Source organism: Callithrix jacchus, chromosome 11 (assembly GCF_049354715.1).
Source record: "Callithrix jacchus isolate 240 chromosome 11, calJac240_pri, whole genome shotgun sequence".
Taxonomy (NCBI): Eukaryota; Metazoa; Chordata; class Mammalia; order Primates; family Cebidae; genus Callithrix; species Callithrix jacchus.
Window position 1 is genome coordinate 88,366,175 of NC_133512.1, and position 19,493 is coordinate 88,385,667.

The 19,493-nt window shown below is 37.7% G+C and overlaps 1 protein-coding gene across 10 annotated transcripts in view; it reads right to left on the reverse strand.

Moving 5' to 3' along the window:
* The window catches only part of CTTNBP2 (cortactin binding protein 2), a 166,895-nt gene that overhangs the window by 67,969 nt on the left and 79,433 nt on the right, over window positions 1-19,493 (reverse strand). For 5 of the 10 annotated variants that reach the window (XR_004728092.3, XM_035254207.3, XM_078343265.1 and 2 more), the window contains exons 4-8: window positions 15,374-17,027; window positions 8,149-8,352; window positions 6,654-6,753; window positions 4,581-4,731; window positions 2,009-2,263 (exon numbers count right to left, since the gene is read on the reverse strand). Coding sequence is in view for 8 of the 10 variants with exons in the window: in XM_035254207.3 (XP_035110098.3) it covers window positions 2,009-2,263; window positions 4,581-4,731; window positions 6,654-6,753; window positions 8,149-8,352; window positions 15,374-17,027 (2,364 nt within the window). In the remaining 2 variants the exon portion in view is untranslated. Of the gene's footprint in view, window positions 1-2,008; window positions 2,264-4,580; window positions 4,732-6,653; window positions 6,754-8,148; window positions 8,353-10,286; window positions 10,327-15,373; window positions 17,028-19,493 lie in introns of all 10 variants that reach the window. The other 5 variants (XM_078343266.1, XM_078343267.1, XM_078343268.1 and 2 more) reach the window with 2 other exon arrangements.

The following is a 19,493-nucleotide window of genomic DNA, read 5'->3' on the forward strand; positions in this document are numbered from 1 at the left end:
CACAATCGCCCAACACTGAAGTGTAACTCACCCTGGGGAGTGAGTTCCTCTCTTCCTAGCCTGAGAGCTTCAGTAACTGAACATCGTAGAAAAAGTGGATTCAGGTTTTTTCTTTTCTTTTTTCTTTGCCTCTAAGCTGAGTGCAGGCATAACACAGTCCTATCATTAACATCTCATATTACATTCAGAGATTTTCTTTTAAAGGGGTGGAAGCAGGTTGCAAACTACCCTTTCTATGAACCTCTATAACAGCAAAAGAGATTCACAGTCCTCAATTAACTGTGCATATTCAAGTTTAAACCATTCACATTTCCTATCTTCCTTCCTGTTTCCTAAAAACTTATGTCAAATATTATTGCATTCCATTCAAATCAGACATACAAATCAAGTTCCTAGAATTTTTGTATTTTTTTTGTCAAAGGGTAAAGTGGGAAAAACAAAACTACTGCTAACAAACAATACCTCCAGATTGAATTGAATTATGCCCTTTTCTCATTTTGGAGAAAACCAAAGTCCAAAATGAGTATCTTCTGCTAGGATCACAGTAACAGGAAGTTACCCAACCAGGAGCTCTAAATACACGTCCTTAGCTATCTCCAACTGGATGAACAAATCATAGCACCTACATTCAGCATGTCTAAAACCGCATTCAATCTTCTTGATCAAAATGATGTATTTTCTTTGTTCTTTCTGGGAACGTCACTATTATATTTTTATTCAGCTCCCCCATTTCCCACATCTAATTCATGTTTGTTCCTTGGGCGTTTCTAATGTTTCTCATGATTTCCACTGCTCTAATTGTCTTTCATGTAGTATATCTTCCTGATACCAATTTCTTCATCATCCTAAATCTTCTCGATGTTGTTGCTAAACGAATCTATTTAAACTATTGAGTTGATCATTTTGTTCCTTTGTACAAAACCTTTCAATGGTTTCACTTTGACTAGTAAATTAACACCAAATACCTTGATATGTCACTGAAGGCCCCAGGCCCTGCTGTGAAACTCCCAGTCAGGTCTTACTTCTCACTACTCTCCATGATTAATAGGGACCTGTTATCCACCTGTCTACTTCCACGCATTTGTTTTTACTGCTCCTTTCACCTGAACCACTCTCCTTTCTCAGTGGTGATGGTGAATTTAACTCTCCTTGCAAAGCTCAAAATAATTTCCACCACCTCAGACTGAGCCATGCCTGAGCCTAACATTCCTGGAGCTCTGCCCTTTGAAATATGTGTGTTCTCTTTTTTTTCCCCTATAATTGCTGCATGTTTATACTGTTCCAACTGCATTTCTATTTTCCTTGTGCTCATTTTTTTTGTGCTTTTCTTATCCTACATTTGTTGTGTATCCTGCACACTTGCCATTGAACTAGGAGCTACCTAATGGCAGAAACGATCCTTGCAAATGTTAGCACGCAATGCCTTGCAGTCAGAAACTTCCTATTATCTTATTGCTAACACATATTAATGCTGAAGTGATTGACATCAGAACATGAGAACTGACTACTATGTTACACTATTTCTTTAATATTCAGAATCTTTCTATACTCTGAGCATCTAAAGCTCCTTCTTAGATATCGGTAAGACAGCACACATAGGTATAAGTTTGGCAGCTGAGGGTAAAGGGCAAGAGAATGAGCGCTGCAGCACGAGTGTGAATCCTGGCCCTGCCTCTAGCAGCGTGGCGTCGGTACTGAAGTAAGCAACCCAATGGACTAAATCAACACCAATGATTTGCTCCTATCGTAAACAAGATAAAATGTTTGAAATTACCCTCATATTTATTAACAAACTAAAAATAAGAGATTTTTATTAAAAGTCTCTTATAACCTTGACCATAAGTAACTGCTGCATAGGAATAATGTCGATTTGTATTGGTAAATAACATCTGCAAGTGTATTACTCAGTCTCCAATTATTCAATTTAAGTACAATTAATCTATAGCAGACATCTTTGCTGCTCATCAAATTACAGCTGCATGATGAGGCCAGCTGCTACCAGACACACCTTAAAGCCTTTGGAAGCAGCAATGTGGGCAGCAGTCCAGCCTTCTCTGTTGGCGTGGTTAATGAAGTCTGCAGTAACAACAGGCTTGGATTTGCCTTCAGGACTCTCTTCTCCTTCATCCAAGTCAAAGACACCTGACTCGGACTCCTCCTCACTGAAAGAGTTTCCATGAGCTGGTACTCTGTGGTACATAAGAAGCTTGAGGCTGTCCACATTACCAGTGTCCACAGCTGCGTGAACGGGTGTCCAGCCATCCTGAAAATAAAACGACCATGGGGAAAGGGGTTGATAACAACATTAATGTCAAGGATAATGTTACTGAAAGTTCACTTCTAAATGTTCTTGGGCACGGACTATTGAGCTGGGAAAAGCAGGCATTCCAATCCTGAACATCACCACTGATGAGCTGGGTAAAGTTCTCTGACCTCTGTCAGTTAACAGTATTTCCAACTGTTATGACTCATGTTTGCTATTTTGTAATCACTTCCACCTACCAGTCAAACATTTGGGGTGAGCCGGTACTGTCCAGGGCATAACTGGACATTATGTATGGTCAGTCAAAATCTCAATTTAATACTATGAAGGAGAATGAATTTTAGCTTAAAGGGATTTAAAAAATGTATATGCAAGAATAATGTTATTAGCAGAGTACTGAAAGAATATAGTTACAAGCCAGTTTTACTTACAAGGCACTGACCTAACTCTATGATCTTAAAATTTTATGTGAACCATTCTAGAAGAAAAGACCCTAGATAATAGGGAAAAGGTAGACATGAAGGAGAAACAAAGCCAAATAATTTCAGTGGATATTTATGGGCCCCTATTCAGTGTTTTGTAACTGCAGAGGGACACTAATCACTACAAACTTAGAAAATGTTTCAACTAAAATTGTTGGGTCTGTTTTCTAGAATATATTACTTTGGAGCCTTATGACCCACTTAGCCACTTGCTAGAGTAGCGGTATTAATACAAGTCCTTTTTAGGGCAATGGTTCTCAGATGTGGTCTTCAGACCAGCAGCATCAGTATTACCTGGGAACCTGATAGAAATCTGAATTTTTAAGCCTTATCTCAAATCTACTGAAGCAGAAACTCTGGGGATAGGGTCTACCAATCTGACTTAAGCCCTCCAGGAGATTCTGATACACTAAAGTTTGACCAGCATTATTCTTGGAAATATCTAGGTTCTATCTATAGTCTTCCATCTTTATATAGAGGTGGGTCTGCCTTCTACTCAGGCACCCATCTTCATTAGTTTTTAAAAAGTTTTCCATAAAAGAGCCAGGACTTATTTTAGCGATTTGTATTTTGGCTTTATTTTTTCTACCTTTAATTTCCCCTTGACATACTTTTTTCATGTATGTCAAGGGGAAATTAATTTCATTAATTATTTTCATTTCACATTGCTATACTACGTATATTTCAGTAAGCTAAAGCATACTTTAAAAAAAAATAACAGAGTGGAAGACAGAAATAGACAATAAAAACAATCTAAATTTAGGCTAAGTCATCTGATCATTTGCAAAAGCTGTCCCTGTATGATGTGGCTTTTTCTCTGGGTTGGTATCTCATACCAATACAATCCACTTGGCTAAGATAAGACTATGGTGCTTCTATCAGCTCCATGCAGATGTGTTCTTCACTGGGTTGTAGATACCTTGACTTGGGTAGTATAACAGTATACTACACAAGTAGTCTGCTACCAAAGAGTTTAAGTGCTTTTGACCTTTCCGAATTTATATTACAAAGGCCATGCAGCCATTTCTGAAAAAAATAAAATTTCTATCTTCTATTCTCTTTTGAAAATTTCTTATTATAAGGCACAAGACATAATTAATTCTTCCCAATTACACTGTTTTGAGCATCTATACTTCTAAAGGTTTTGTTCAGCTCATCAGCAACTAGCTGGAGCGCATGGACTTATTTGTTCCCTAACTTAAGGTGTGACTGATTTTGATACTGTACTATATATTTTTCATTCAGTCTGGAGATATAAAATTCACTTATTTTTCACTATAGAAATTTATCCTGAATATATGTAACACCACAGGTTTCCCAAGTAATATATATATATAACATGAAAATATAAAACTTAACTGTTTTCTCAGATTTTCAAAAAATAGGAAGAGGTAAAAAAAGTTCTAGCAACAAGAGTCAATAAAAATGTTTATATCTAGCTTATTACGTCTCTGCTTATGTTATTAACTATTGGTTCTCTTTTATTTAAGAAAACCCGGGATCCGAGACTATTATTTGTTGAATGAATAAAAAGTTACATCTTGTCTGCCCTAGTCCTAAAAGTAAAGTAATCAAAGCATAGGTATTTGTTTTCCTGTTTGACAGATGAATCTGAAGCGCAGAGGTTAAAGGACTGGTCAGGCTAATTAACAAGGCATTTAATTAACAGGCAAGAGACTCAAACAAGGGTCAGACACTTTCCAAATCCTACAAGCAAAACAAAATAAAGCAACCTCTATTTTAATGTGTTTTTCTAGTTGTAGAGTTTACAGATATAGTGCAAATTATATATACAAGAAAAAAACAAAAACAAAAAAATGCCGACTGGTACTCACTGTGGTTTTTACACTTCGATCGGTTCCAGCTTCCAACAAGAGTCTAATACATTCTTTATTTCCATTTTTACAGGCCAGGTATAGAGGTGTCTGTCCTCCATCAGCAGCATGATTAATATTAGCATCATATGCTATTAATAATTCTACACACCTAAACACAAGATTAGAATTACACAAAACCTGTGATTGGCCTTTGAAGCAGCACCTAACCAAGATATTAAATATAGAAAAGAAGGCAATGGTGCATCTTTATATACATCAATTGTTTCTATTTATATATCAACTATTATGGATTTTATTACATCAATACTGTTTTTTCACAAGGCTAGAAAATATATTCTAATCATAAAATTTAATTTCTCCCATGGAAATCTGAAAAGTGCTAATACCTGCTTTATGACATTTCCCTATAACCAACTTGTGAAAGTGGAGTCCTTAGAATTTGTTTAACTTGCTGGGATGAACAGTTTAACTGTATTTGATAAGTATATATTATTTTGGTTCAAAATAGTTGGCACATTGAAAAAAGGCTGCTGAGTCATTCTGAGATTTTCACTTGAGAAAATAATTATAAATAGCATAGACAGCAGGGCACCATGTGCCTTCTCTATAAAAGGCAGCAGAAAGGCTGAGGAAAGGGTTGCCTTGGGGAGAAAAGATAGCAGAGGTTGTCCTGTCTCCCAAAGGCAGTCTGGTTGATGAGGAAAAAGATAGCTAAGCAGGAACTCACTGCCCTGAGAATCAATGAGAAAAGAAATGAGGCAAAGTCAAGAATTTGTGACACTTAGTTCCTAGCTAAACATGCAGAGTTTAAGTTGTAAAATTAGTTGGAAATAAACTTAGAAAAGAGGGCTAAATCATAATCAAAGTAAGAAGCAATCCACTTCCTTTTTTTTAATTCCAATGAACGTTTTTCCTAGTTTTCCCTTGTAGTATCTGATTTTTTTAAAAAAATTAAGTGACATGTTGATATATGTGTGTATCAGATACATTTAAATTAACCAATCCCCAGATTTCTCCAGGGTCCTTCCTTTTTGCGGAGTTATCCATGCTTCCATTCCCGTGACTGCTATATTCTCCAAGAAAGCGGCCCGACAGGTTGCCTAGTGAAAGTCAAGGTAAAAAGCACAGCCTAGAAGGAGAAATTCCTTTTGAAGGAGTCAGGATATGTCCAAGGAGTAACAGCAAAATCAGGGTCTAGGGTTCTTTAACAAACTCAGAGTAATGAGATATATGTTAGATATGCAGAAAAGTAAATAATACTATAGATAAATAATTCATTTTGAATTTTAAAAATTTTATATTTATGATTAATAACATGGAGGTCAACCTTAAAAACCCGTATTTCAATAATTTTGGAATTTGTTAAAGAACATTTCTATCAGGACAGTTAGATTCAAAAGCTGAAAGCAGCCTGCATTTCCCACAACCTGCCATTTCAGCACAGGCAGAGAAAGCAACTTAATGTTAAGAAGTCATGCCTATAGCTAACTGACTTAGTAAACTATTAAAGAAATCACTGCTAAAGTTATGTATTATTTTAATTAATATGGTCTCTTTGGCTTAATGCTCAAACTACTTTCAGCATGTACTATTCATGCTTCAATTTTGTTTTAAATGGTAAAACAAGATGAATAATTAGAATACATTACCACTAGGAAGTTCAGATTATTACAACCAATATAATTCTATGTTCTACTTTAGTGACATTATAAGTAAAAAAATCTTTTGAGGGGTTGGAATGGGGTAAAACAGTGAACAACAAACTTCTCAACAGTCCTTTATCTCATGACATATGTGTTGATATGCCACAGATTATCTTTCAAAGAAAGTTCAATCGCATTCAGTCGGGACCCAGCACAGTTCTCTTCTTCACTTCCCTCAAACGTAACTATTATTAAGAGCAAATTTAGAATCCTCATTTACATTTAAATCCTCAAATATATTTAGTGAATTTATTTGCCAGTGATTTTAAACACTAGTTTACACATTCAGCCAGAACTAAAATACATGTGCAAATCATAAAAACAGGCTCCTTTCATAGTGGGGAAAAAAGAATTAAGAGCAACTTACTCGAAATGTCCCTGAGCAGCTGCAGCACACAAGGGTGTGAAGCCATTTTTATCAGCAGCATTGACTTGGGCTTCTGCACTCAGCAGCAATCTCACACAGTCTAAGGATTTTAATAGAAAGCCATGTAAATTCCCCATTTGGAGCTATGATGTGCCAAATTCTATACAAGCTGTAGATAGATTCTAAACCCAAAGGGCCTCTCCCCTGCACAGTTCATCTCACAATTCCATCATGGCAGACATAAGACTCTGCAGACTACTTTACAGGAAAAGCAGCCTCTTTTCCCAAAGAGTATAATACCCCAGACTCACCAACTAAGATACAGGGGGGGTGTGTATGTATGTGTGCGTGTGCCCATGTGCATGTGCATTTTGGGAAGAGCTCCTGCTGAGTAAAAGGAACGTTAGGTGCCAGAAAATGCTTTACCAGATTTTTCCACCAGCCTATCCCAGAAAACAATGTTCCTTGATGGAGAACCAAATTCATTTACCAAATTGAAATACCATTCTTTGTACTTAAATAAATTCTTACTTTATGATGTTTAATCTTTAAACTGCTTTTGGATGGTGGTCATCCTACACTTCCCTCCATGAATGAGGCTAAAGGAGAGCCCATATAAAGTCACCTAACTAACTCAGGAATAAATATCACCTAGATGTCACATTCCTCATGTTACTTACTAAATTTACTTCTATATTAAAGAAAATCTCCATAGTGTTTATGAAATAATTCTAGAATATTTTTTAAATAATGGGCTTTCTTAGCTCACTAGAATCCTCCATTTACCTGAATTAATCGACAATCATATGGGTGCACATATGCAAGGCTATCTGACTTTGTATCTGCGGTCAAATCATCTCTCCTTCTGCACTACCATATGTTTTGGTAGATTTGACGACAGGATTTGCATTTTAAAGAACAAGAATAATTCCCAGTCTTCATCGATATACCATTTATAGCTACACAACTTCTCGGTTCTTTTAAGACATTCAAATAACTATAAATTGTTCCAACCATGGAACAATTTCAGGCTGATGACCTTTCCTAACTACTAAAACTTTCCCTCACTGTAGCATACAGCCCTAAAGTTCTGATACTTAGACTTTCTTACACATCAGGTGTTTCTAAAAGACCAGTTAGGACTGTTCTGTCCCGACCAAAGTAATCACAGATGGAGGGCTCTATTCTAAACTGTGCTTCACAACGAGTAGACCCTAAATTTCTATATGCACAATACATTTCATCGTGCATAAAACAAACATTACTTTTTACTAGCTGTGGTAAAATTTTATATTAAGGAACTGTACAATTTGGATTTTTTAAATGTTTATAAAAACTTTAAATCTCTTGTAAAAAAAAACTATCCGTTACCACCTGTAAAAGAAAAATAAAACTAAATAGAATCTTCTGTTCCTAACAATGGATACGTGGGCTTTTGACTTTCCATCCTTTTGCGAGTGTGTGGCATGATGAGATAAAATCTTGCCATATTTACCTGTATGTCCATTCTTAGCAGCAGAATACAAGGCAGAATGGCCATCTTCACAGGAGTAATTAATGTCCAGTCCTTCTTCATTAAGCAGCATTGATAATAAAGTGACATTTCCCTGGGCAGCAGCTTGCTGAAGAAGGGTGGGCCTGCCAGCCAGGGGGGCAGGACCACCACTCATTAGCAAAGGGGTTAGGGAGGGTGACCAGCCTGTAGGTTAAAGTGACCCTCATTAGAGAGTAGGAGTAAGGACAAGAGACAGATATTACCCACTCCTTTCTGAATTACACACACACAAACATATGAACATGTGTCCCTAGAGGATTATGTGGTGTCTAACATTATCAATCTGTTAATATTTACTTAGCATGAATCTGGACTGTTATTTCAGATCTTCTATCTGCTGCTAATTAAATCAACATACATGGTGAAAAATTATTTTTAGTCATGAGTTTTGCACAGATAAGTGTTAAAGTGATGATTGGTTTTAGAAAAACTCAGATGGCTGTCTCATCTTTTTTTAATTGAAGTTTTGTTCAAATTCCTCTTCAGGATTTTAAAAATAATTTGAATTTTAAAATGTAAAGATTTTACAATGTAAAGGTTTCCTCTAGTTCAGTATTAATCTGGAAAAGTCAACTGATATGTTTAGGTATAAGAGAAATCATGGTAAACAACACATTTTTCTTTCTCAACAAGGTTTCAAAGTTGTTTAACTACAAATTTTATGTAGCCCGTTAAGACGGATCAAAGAGTTTATTTATATTCCTTGAATTCCCTTATTTGGGAATAGAAATAATGGAAGCCAACTGCTATTCAGTATTAAGAGGTAATAAAACATAACATATATAACTGAATCTAGAATTCACCAGCACAAATATTCAATATACAGTTGTGAAGACTGCATCATCTGGCCACCTTTACAAAATGCCTAATAAACTTTTAATCAGCCAACAAAACTGGACACTCAACTATATAATTTAAAAAAAAATAATGAGTTATATAGTTAGATACTTCTCATCAGTATTTAGCAGCTTTAGAAGAGAATCTGTTAAGTGTGTGAAGTCGGCTGCATATAGCATGAAAAATTTTCTGAATTCTTCCTTGATCAAAAGGCTGTAAAAACAGTAAAGTAAAAATGTTCATTCAATGTGATATACAGGTATTTGTGTATTTTAGACTTAAATACAGTGAATAGTCAAAATAAGAAATGTTCCTTTTTTCTTAGAGGGTTCTAATATCTGTAGCATCGTTGTGCATATGTACATATATTCATCCCTAAGGGCACATTTCACAGACCAATTAGGACTTTTTGGTCCTGACCAAAGTGATCACAGATGGAGGGCTTTATTCTAAATAGCACTTCACAAAGACTAGACCCTGAATTTCTATATGCACAATACATTTCATTGTACATAAAACAAAGATCATTTTTTACTAGCTGCAATAAAATTTTATATTAAGAAATTGTACCATTTGGACTTTTAAAATGTTTACAACCATCCACTACCACCTGTAAAAGAATATTAAAACCATATTGAACCTTCTGTTCATAACAATGGTTACACAGGCTTTGGACTTTCCATCCTTTCACAAATGTGTGCTATCATGAGATAAGACCTTGCCATATTTACCTGTATGTCCATTCTTAGCAGGGGAATACAAGGCAGAATGGCCATCTGATAATGATACATGCTAACGTCCCTTTGGTAAGACACAACAGATGTATATTTTACATTCTCTGTACACTGGTATCAGCATAATATTCTAAGAATATGGGTGTCATATTAATACATATGTAATACTCAATTATGATTAAATCCTAAATTACTGGCCTTAAATTATCTTAATAAATATTAAAAGGGTACATATCAAAGGAATTTCTCAGTATTTTAAAAATTCTTTATTAAAATGCAAAACAAAGCCAATTATATAAATGAAGCTATACTGCTTATAAAAAGCTGGATATTATATCTTCATAATCAATTATTTGGGTGTATGAATAATTTATTATTTTTAATCCTACTTGTAGAAACATACGAAATTAAAATGCTCATAAAATTCAATATCTAAACTTTATGATATTTTCCTACTGATACTCATTAGCTCTTCTTACAAAAGTAATATTTTTACTTCATACTTACAAGAAGGCTCCTCTCTGGTACATTTTACCTTTTGTATTTTCTTAAAAACAAACAAACAAACAAAAAACAGGCCCACAAAAATTAAATCAGTACTTATTAGAAATGGATGATAAACAGAGAAAGTATAAGCACAAAGGTATAAAACCCTGACTGCAAAGCAAATACAGGCAATATGAAGGCATCACACTACATCCTCTGTGAACAGGAGGGAATGGGGCTCATAGCCTCTCTTTCATTCTCTCTCTCTTTAGAACTCATCCAAGGGGTCTTGGTTATTGATATTCCTTTATGAATACCAATGTATGTAAATGGTTTGCTATTCTTTTGGCTTTTGTTTATGTTTTTCTTTTTTCACCATAAATTTAGGATTTTGAGGGGAGGAGACAGTTTAAATATATTTTTCAACTGCTTTACATGGAAATATTCAATTGCAGCTATAATTTCCTGAGAAACTCTATTTTTAATTAGTTATCTGAAAGATAATTTTTTTCCATTTTTTTTTCAATATTTAGACCACACAAGGGTCTTATTATACAGAACTTTAGAAGATATGTCAGTTGCCTTATTTTCTTAGAGGTCTGCAATATATTTTAAAAATCTTTACAAAGGAAAAACGCTTTATAAATACCAAGTAATTTAAAACTATAAATACATTTTACATCTTCACTAATGTTTCCAATGTTCTCTAGCACAGACAAGCTTGCTTTAATCAATCCTGCCTAAATATGGGAAAAATAAGACTTCACCATGAGACTATATCGTTTATCTGAAATTCCTGACAATGATAAAAATGGTAATGCTTAGTTAAGTGGTTAAATAATGGTTAAGACAGAACAGACCGGTATTCATACAGCTACTCTAATGATGTTAGCAAAAGGTCATTCAGCTTAGCAGTGTCATATGCAAACATTAGTAAGGGGAGCATCCTGCACAACATGCCAGGAAGAAGGGAACAACTGATCATGCAATGGCAGAGGGAAGGCGTGAGAACAGCTTCTGGCATCAGCTTCAGAGGGTGGAGCAGGTTAATGTCATAGCCCAGATCATTCTTGTTTTCTCATGTAGCCTTTAAGCCAATCATACATGGAGGATAATTTTTAAAAGATATGTGTCAATAGGGAAAAAGTATAAACCAAATTAAATCAAATGTATCAAATAAGAAAAAAAAAAAACAGAAAAAAAAATGTCCAAGGGTATGGAAACTCAGTTGCCTGGAGTGATTTCTGGTTTAGGCTTCCGTTCATCTAACATTTGAAATGTGTTTATTTGGAAAGTTCAGGAGGAACAAGAAATTCTAGTTGATTTAGAATTAGGAATGTTATTTAAAATTTTGACATTTGGCTATAAAGGTTGCCAAATAGAGTTTGGGTAATTTATGCTACGATTCATTAAAATGGTAATTTCTGTCATTCCAATTTTCCTTGGGGCTTTAACTTAGTCATAATTGTTATAGATAGAAGGTGACATAGAAACACAGGATTCTAGAGTTGGAAAGATCATAGGCCAGTAGCTGTCCAAGGATGGAGAGGTAGTTTGAAAATTCATCAGGTGAGTTTAAATCTTTTTTTGTCTGGAAATAATATAATTTTGATTCACTGTTTATTTATTTTTTTGAGACATGGTCTCACTATGTCACCCAAGCTGGTATACAGTGGCATGATTATGGCTCACTGCAGCCTTGACTTCCTGAGCTCAAGTGATCCTCCTGTTTCAGCCTCCCGAGCAGTTGGGACCACGGGTGCACACCACTATGCACAGCTAATTTTTGTATTTTTTTGTAAAGATGGGGTTTTGCCATGTTGCCCTGGCTAGTCTTGAACTCCTGGGCACAAGTGATCTTCCTGTCTTGGCCTCTCAATGTGCTTGGATTATACATATGAGCTCTGCAGCTGGGAATGCTTTTGTTTTTAAATGAAAAAGCTAATGGCTCAGAGGGAATTAGCTCTCTAGTGTGATACTTATAAAGGGGCAGGAACAGATTAATCCTGCCTTACTATAGTTAGTTCAGTGCTTGTTTGATCACTGAAATTGGAAGAGACACCTGACAGGTATTTGACAGCTGTGCTTTGTCCCTGTGCCTTGCTTTTGGCAACCACAATGGAATCAGTGGCTGTTTGGAAGGTTAATACCCATCAAAGGGGTCATGACCTGGAGAGGCACAAGCTCACCCAGGCACAGAAAGGTTAGTAAGCAGGGTGGAGGCAGCTCTTGTGCTTCTTCGTTGCAATGGGCTTGGTGGCGAAAATAGGGGCAGTCTAAATGCAAATCAGAGTTGAAATCCTGTATCTTATTTGGAAAGTTCAGCTGACCTACATTTATAGTTGAGTTGTAAAGTTATACACCCCCATTGTGCAAGTGTAATAACACTTCCATTTCCCAGTCTAGGTGCTCAGTAAACACTTGCTGAATGACTAAAGGCCTCCAGTGCCGCCTCTATTCTCCCATAACAAGCCACATCTTATAATCAAAGACATAGAAACCTGTTATTCTACCAAAGGTAATTGTACAGTTCTGAAAGGAATAAATAATATACTTTGGCAAAATTGGAAAAATCAAAGAGTGGAAAATAAGGAATCTGGCCGGGCACAGTGGCTCATGCCTGTAATCCCAGCACTTGGTTAAGCTGAAGTGGGCAGATCACAAGGTCAGGAGTTCAAGACCAGCCTGGCCAATATAGTGAAACCCCATCTCTACTAAAAATACAAAAATTAGCCAGGTGTGGTGGCACACATACCTGTAGTCCCAGCTACTCAGGAGGTTCAGGCAGGAGAATCACTGGAACCCAGGAGGTGGAGGTTGCAGTGAGCCAAGACCATGCCACTGCACTCCAGCCTGGGTAACAGAGTGAGACTCCGTCTCAGAAAAAAAAGAAACAAAGAAGGAATCGTTTTCTGCATCTTCAGTGGCTGCTATTTGTTTGGTTTCTGGTCTATATTGTCTTTTGTTCTCCAGACATAAGTGAAAGGCATTTTTCAGAGGAGTTATATCTCATTTATCCAAAATTTCACTGTATCCTAGGGCAGGACATCCTGGTGAATAGATAATAGATTAGCAAATCTCTGTCTTTAAAAGTTAACAGATTTTAATCCATTAACTTTTCAATCCTGCTGACAAAATGTTCCTCAGTCATAGATCCTGGTTTTAAAGCTTCTCTGCTGAAAAACGTGTAACGAGATGGGCACGTGTAGCTAAACCCTGGACCACAGTAATGACCAGGGCAACAAGTGGCAAAGCCTCAAGGTCTCAAAGTAAAGATGGCTTTGCATTTTTTTTTAAGTGACAAAACTGCTATATCCTAGGAAGCATTTTCTACTTTACAGTCTATGCATTTACAGCAATGGCACTGCCACTGCTCCACACATTTCTGGAACTTGTGTTTTGTGACTGCCCAAAGATCTTATAGTACATTCTCTATTTTCCTGAGTAGCAACATTTGTCTTCTGAGGGTGGATTTAATTTGTGAGAAACAGCCAAAATTATTTTAGGCCACGAGAAGAGCTGTTCAGCTCAGTAATACCGTTTTGGATCAAAAATATAGAATGTTGAATGCCTGTAAAGACATCTCAAAATAATACCGAAGTCAATTCCAAAGCAAATTCTCAAAAAGACTGTAAGCAACAATATCATTGAAGCATCATCTCTATTTATTGATTACTCATGCTGTTCTAAGCTCAATACTATGCTCTCTGACAGGTTATAGGATCTGATCCTCCTAACAGCCACCCTCCCTCATATAAGTAGCATAAGAAGCCACAAAAAATGCACTATTGTAAATGGCAGAGACTAGATTTCAACACAGATCTAACTTCAAAGTACATACTGCTTCCAATTCCCGATTTTGTCCCTCGAAACATGGATAAAGCCTCTCAAAGACCTTAAAGTCAAGTTGATAGTTTACAAATGGACAAATAAATCCTGGTATATTGTTCTCATCACCTGATAATTAGCAAATACGATGCTATTTGTTTTTCTCTCTCTCCCCTCAAAGTGTTAAACATAATGACTATTCAAACCTTTCTGTAATTGTAAAAGGTCCCTCCCATTAGAACCAACAATCTCCACTAACCACTAAGATCTCATAGTAGGAGAGACTTCTCCAAAGCTTCAACAGAACATTGTCATCCACATTTTGAGGGGTAAAATTGCAAACTGGAAATGGCAGGGACCTTTTAGCACACCAGACGTGTGCTGGAATCTAGTCTCTGTCATTTACAATTACATGTTTTTGGTAACATTATTTTAGAGCCACATTTGCTTAGTAAAGAACTAATCCAGTCATGTCAATAAAAAGAAGCAATGCTTTTTCTAGCACAAAAGGGGAAAATCCACCTCTTCTTTGTTCAAGAGTCCCAGATTCAGTGACTTCATAAGGCACACCTGCAATGGAAACCTGCTCTAACACAGACCACATGCTATGTCAACCATCTGTGCCCAAGTGTTGGAAGACAGCAGCACTAACTAGGGTACATGGCTTTTGAAATAAACTAAACTTAGAACAGAGATGTATAAATATTCACACTCCATTTCTGAAAGTTAAAAAAAAAACCCTAAACACCAAACTGATATTTAGAACTTAAAATATACCAATTACAGAACAAATCTAGTAAATGTGATTATCCAATGAAGTGTTAATAATTACTTGAAAGGCCTTTAAAAATGTCATCTCAGAAGGAACATAATTGAACACATATTGTCTGATGATGACCCATTAATACTGAGGTCTTGTGAGATAAATATTTAAAAAGAAGGAATACCATTTTCTTCCATGTAAATATTTTAGTCACTCTAAATTAATGGTCTCCATGTGCTTTAAGCCACAATTTTCAAGGTTATTTTAAAAGAAGAAAGCACTTAGCACATAGCAAAACCACAATTCATATAGCAAGATGAATCACCATACCCTGGAGCCTTTAAAAAATACAAAAAAAAAAAAAGAGAGAGAGAGAGAGAGAAAAGAAATAGGGGAAAAAAGCATCAAGTTTAAAAAAAAAAAAAAAAACAGTTTCAAGGCACTGTGAAGAAAATCAAGGCAAGTGAGCGGAGAGGCCATGTTGTTTAAAAAGGGTATAACATTTCAATCCCTTTACCTGATGCTGTTACCAGGAGGCTGTCTGAGGCACCTGGTCTACAGGATGAGGCACTAACGGGGTTTATGGAAGAGCAAAAGGCAATGGTGGTGGGAATGATAAGGGAACTGTCTGAACATGCAGGTTGGTTCAGTCCGGGGGTTGCAGCAGGCCAGGCACCCACCTGAGACGTGGCCAGGGCTGAAACGGCACAGCCTGCAGGTGCCACAGTTAAATCTATGGATGGTTTTGGTGGCAGCTGAGGGGAGGATGACTTAGGAAGGTTCTCCTCATTGATCACCCTGTTCCCTTGTGGCAAACTGGAAGGAGGCGAAGCCACAGTTTTGTTATCACCTTTGGCCCCTGTGTTCGAGGCCCTGCTGCTATCTATAATAACCTTGAGTTGGGGGTGTGGTGGAGAAGGCGTTTGGGAGAGCCCTGGCTTTTTTGGAGGGATAGGAGGAGGGTTTCCTCTGTCAACTCGTGCTATGCCATGTGTCTTTACACTGGTCCGACCGACTGATGGGTGGGTGCTGACATCCCCTGTTGGGGGCGCTCCAGGCCTTGGGGGAGCACCTGCTTGAGGTCCTGTAAATCTTGACAGTGCTTGGGTCACAGTATTCCGAGCCAGTTGTTTGGCCACTAGGTTGTCACGACTTGTAGGCGAGACATCTCTTGACGGAGGACTTTGGGTAGTATTTCCATTTTGGTCTGGGTCATTAGCATTGCCCTGAAATCTAAATCTAGCTGCTTGGATTCGTGGGTTTAGACCTGGATGCAAAGAGGCGTTGGCACATGGTGAATGTAAACTGTGCATAGGTGGAGCTTGTGAGTTCTGAGGAGTTATGCCTGGTGTTTGAGCAGTGGAAGGGGCAGCGTTACTGGGAAGTGGGGGTATGCTACTGGTTGGATCTGGTGTTGAGCCAGTGCTTGGTCCATTTTCCTCAATTCTGTTTGCACTTGAAGGTGGGAAAGCGGGTACAGAAACACCAATCAAGTCACCATGGGAAGCCTGCCTGTCAATACCTGGTCTGGCCATTGCGGCACTGCTGCACACGCTTCCTTTTGCATTTGCAGAAGCTAGGGGGCTCCCTGTGGAAGGTTTTACAGGCATGGTTAAAGGCAACTTCTTCACGTGGTCAGCACTTTCTGTCACTAGGTCTGTCTGGCAAGCAACAGACCTCATCACAGTTCCTTCTGTTCCCACAGATATGGAAACCAAACGCCTATCTTTCGTCTTCCGGGGAAGAGAGAGGCTTGGTTTGCTGTCACTTCCCCTTTTCAGTTGCTCAATCATTTTCTTCATCTTGTCTATCTCCTCTTTGAGGTCAGTGGTGTGTGCTTCTTCTCGGTTCAGCTTGGCACGAAGCTGTTCCCGCTCGGTATCAAACTCAGAGAGTTGTTTTTCCATCTGAGCTTCCATTTCTGAGCTTCTTCGTTTCTCAGCAGAGAGTTCCTCTTCCAATTCATTCGTCTTTTTCTTTTCCTCTTCCAGTTTGGCCATTATGTCTTCCAGCTTCTGGGCCTCCTCTATGACTCTGCCTGAGAGCTGCTTGCACTCTTTGACGAGCATCAGGACCACCTGCTTGTTCTTGCCGCGCTCTTCCTCAAGGCGGGCGGCCAGCTTCTTGTGCTCTTGCTCAAGGGCTTGTAGCTGAAGCTTTTCCATTTCCAGCTGAAAAATTCACAGAAAAACCCTGATTAAGATACAGAATTTTCTTTTCACCAAAGAAATGCCTTTTGTGAGATTCTTATTAATTTTCTAACAATTACATAATTTGGGTTAGCAAAAATGCCACATTTTCAAAAAGTGTTGTGATAAGAAATATTTTAAAGGCTCATTAAAATGAGAAAATACATGTAAATGGTTTTATTAAAAAATCTAAATTACAACAATAGAGAATTTTTAAAATCTATTGAAGTTAACTACAGAAAAGGAGAACAATAACCAGATGCTTTAAATCACAGCACAGGGATCGAAAAGGTCTATTTTTGTAAAAACACAGCTCTGTGATGGAATTGGTGATATTTTTTAAAAAGGGTTAATGATTTGATATTAATCCCTGAGGTAAAGTATTATAGAAAGTACTGAAAACCGAGGACTTCAGTGAAATTCTAAGCCCCTATATTTGCTAATTGTATTACCTATCTCAGTAACGGAACTTCTTTGAGCTTCCTATGATGAGTTGTTGTGGAAATCATACCAAATCATATATGAAAGTTCTTTGAAAACTCTAAGGAGCTAAACAATGATCTTATTAGAACTGTATTTGGTGTCAGTGGAGTCTGACCTTGTCTCCTACTTTGATCCCACTTGCTCCCTTAGCTTCCCTGGATGCCCGGGGTTTCCTAAACATGGTCCTGCCTCAGTGTCTTTGCCCTTGCTGTTCTCTCTTCGTAGAATTCCCATCGCACACCTCCCCATAGCACTCCCGCAAGCCATGTGAGCACGGCACAGGAGTGACAAGTGGGAGGGTGAGTGGGAGCAAAACTCCAGCCCTCCCTCCCTTCCTGCAAATTTCCCTACTCACTCAGCCACTTGCCCAGGCATGTAGAGTGGGTGCCTTTCCCTTCACAGAAAGACATTGTCTGTTCACCAAGCCACAGGCCATTAGGATTGGTGCTTTCCAGAGCAGAATCCTTTTTTCTAACTGATCAACCTAGAGAGGGAGTTTTTAAAGCCTCTCTCTCTCCAGATGGGGCTTTCTAACATACACAAAAGCTCCCGAAAGCATAAGAGGTTGGCTCATTCATTTCTTCCAGGCTTCTGCTCAGCTGTCACTTTTACAGTGAGGGCTTCCATCACCACCCTGTGGAAAATAACAGTCCCTCCCACCCTTGTGTTGATCACCCTTTTTTCACTACCTGCCTGCACCCCCCACCCCCCCAACCTAGAATGTGACTTCACTGAGGGCAGGGACTGTGTCTTTTAGACACAGAACAGTGGCTGGCACACAGTGGTGCTTAATAAATTGTAAATGAATGAATGAGCTGAAATTAACACAGATCCACTGATTACAATGAACTTCGGTTATTAATGGGCTTTCTGGATACATGGGCAACCTCACAGCAACACTAGTCTAACATATTCTTGCAGATTTCTTGCTTCACTCCAGGGGAGCATCTGTCATGAGGGGCTCATGAAGGACAAAGGACACACCCCCAGCTGGTATGCAGAAGCCAGGTTGGCTCACACGCCTTCCTTGCCCAACTAGTGAAATATTCCCCTGGCAGTCTAATGGGCCTTTATGGTTCCTAAAGGTTAAAGTAGATCTACCTGATTATAAAGACACGAATAGATTTACATTCTCCTCTAGATGTTAAACACAAATATACTCTCAAGAGAGTCATACTTATTTGAGTCGAATTTTTGTCATCAATAACAGAGGAAGAAGACACTCTTATGATCTATGAGTCATGAGGATGTACTGCTGTTCCTTACCCTGTTATAAAAATCCACAACTCTGTTCCCCTCAGTCAGTCATGGAGTCATGGAATCAAAAGTAGAAAATGGCTTGCTATCCAACTGGTGGTCAGAGATATCGTTTCTTTACTCTGGGCTGCCTCCTGCTTTGACAAACAATTGCTAAATAGCATTGGCATGTGTCCCATAAATAGATGATCAGGAATAGAGATTATTCCTCAAGAATAATTACACATATACTTTATTCTACTGAATGAAATTTTGGGAGCAATTTCATAAGTAGATTAGGTAAGATTTGGGGAACGATAATGTCATATACTGCATTCATATGTGTATCTTACTCACATGGGTGCCTTGCACAGATTTGACATATTAACTAAAACATGTTGAACTCTTTTTAAATGCACCAAATAATGGACTGCTGTTAGAAGGCATATGCAAAATTAGAACTAGTAAGAAAATTTAAATCATATTTTATACTAACCCCAACAAAAAAAAATTTACAGTAATGTAAGAAAAACATAAACTAGGTCAATTTTCAGCTTGCTATTAAAATACAAGTTTTATCATCTGCCTCTGAAGGTAGAGAATTTTAAGAGCTACCTTCATTTTACAAAACAATTTCTAGAGGCCTTATTAGTGTTTTTTTTTTTCATGTCATCCAGCTAATAAGTGTCAGAGTCATGGTAATCACTCGGAGTTCTGCTTGTTTCAAGT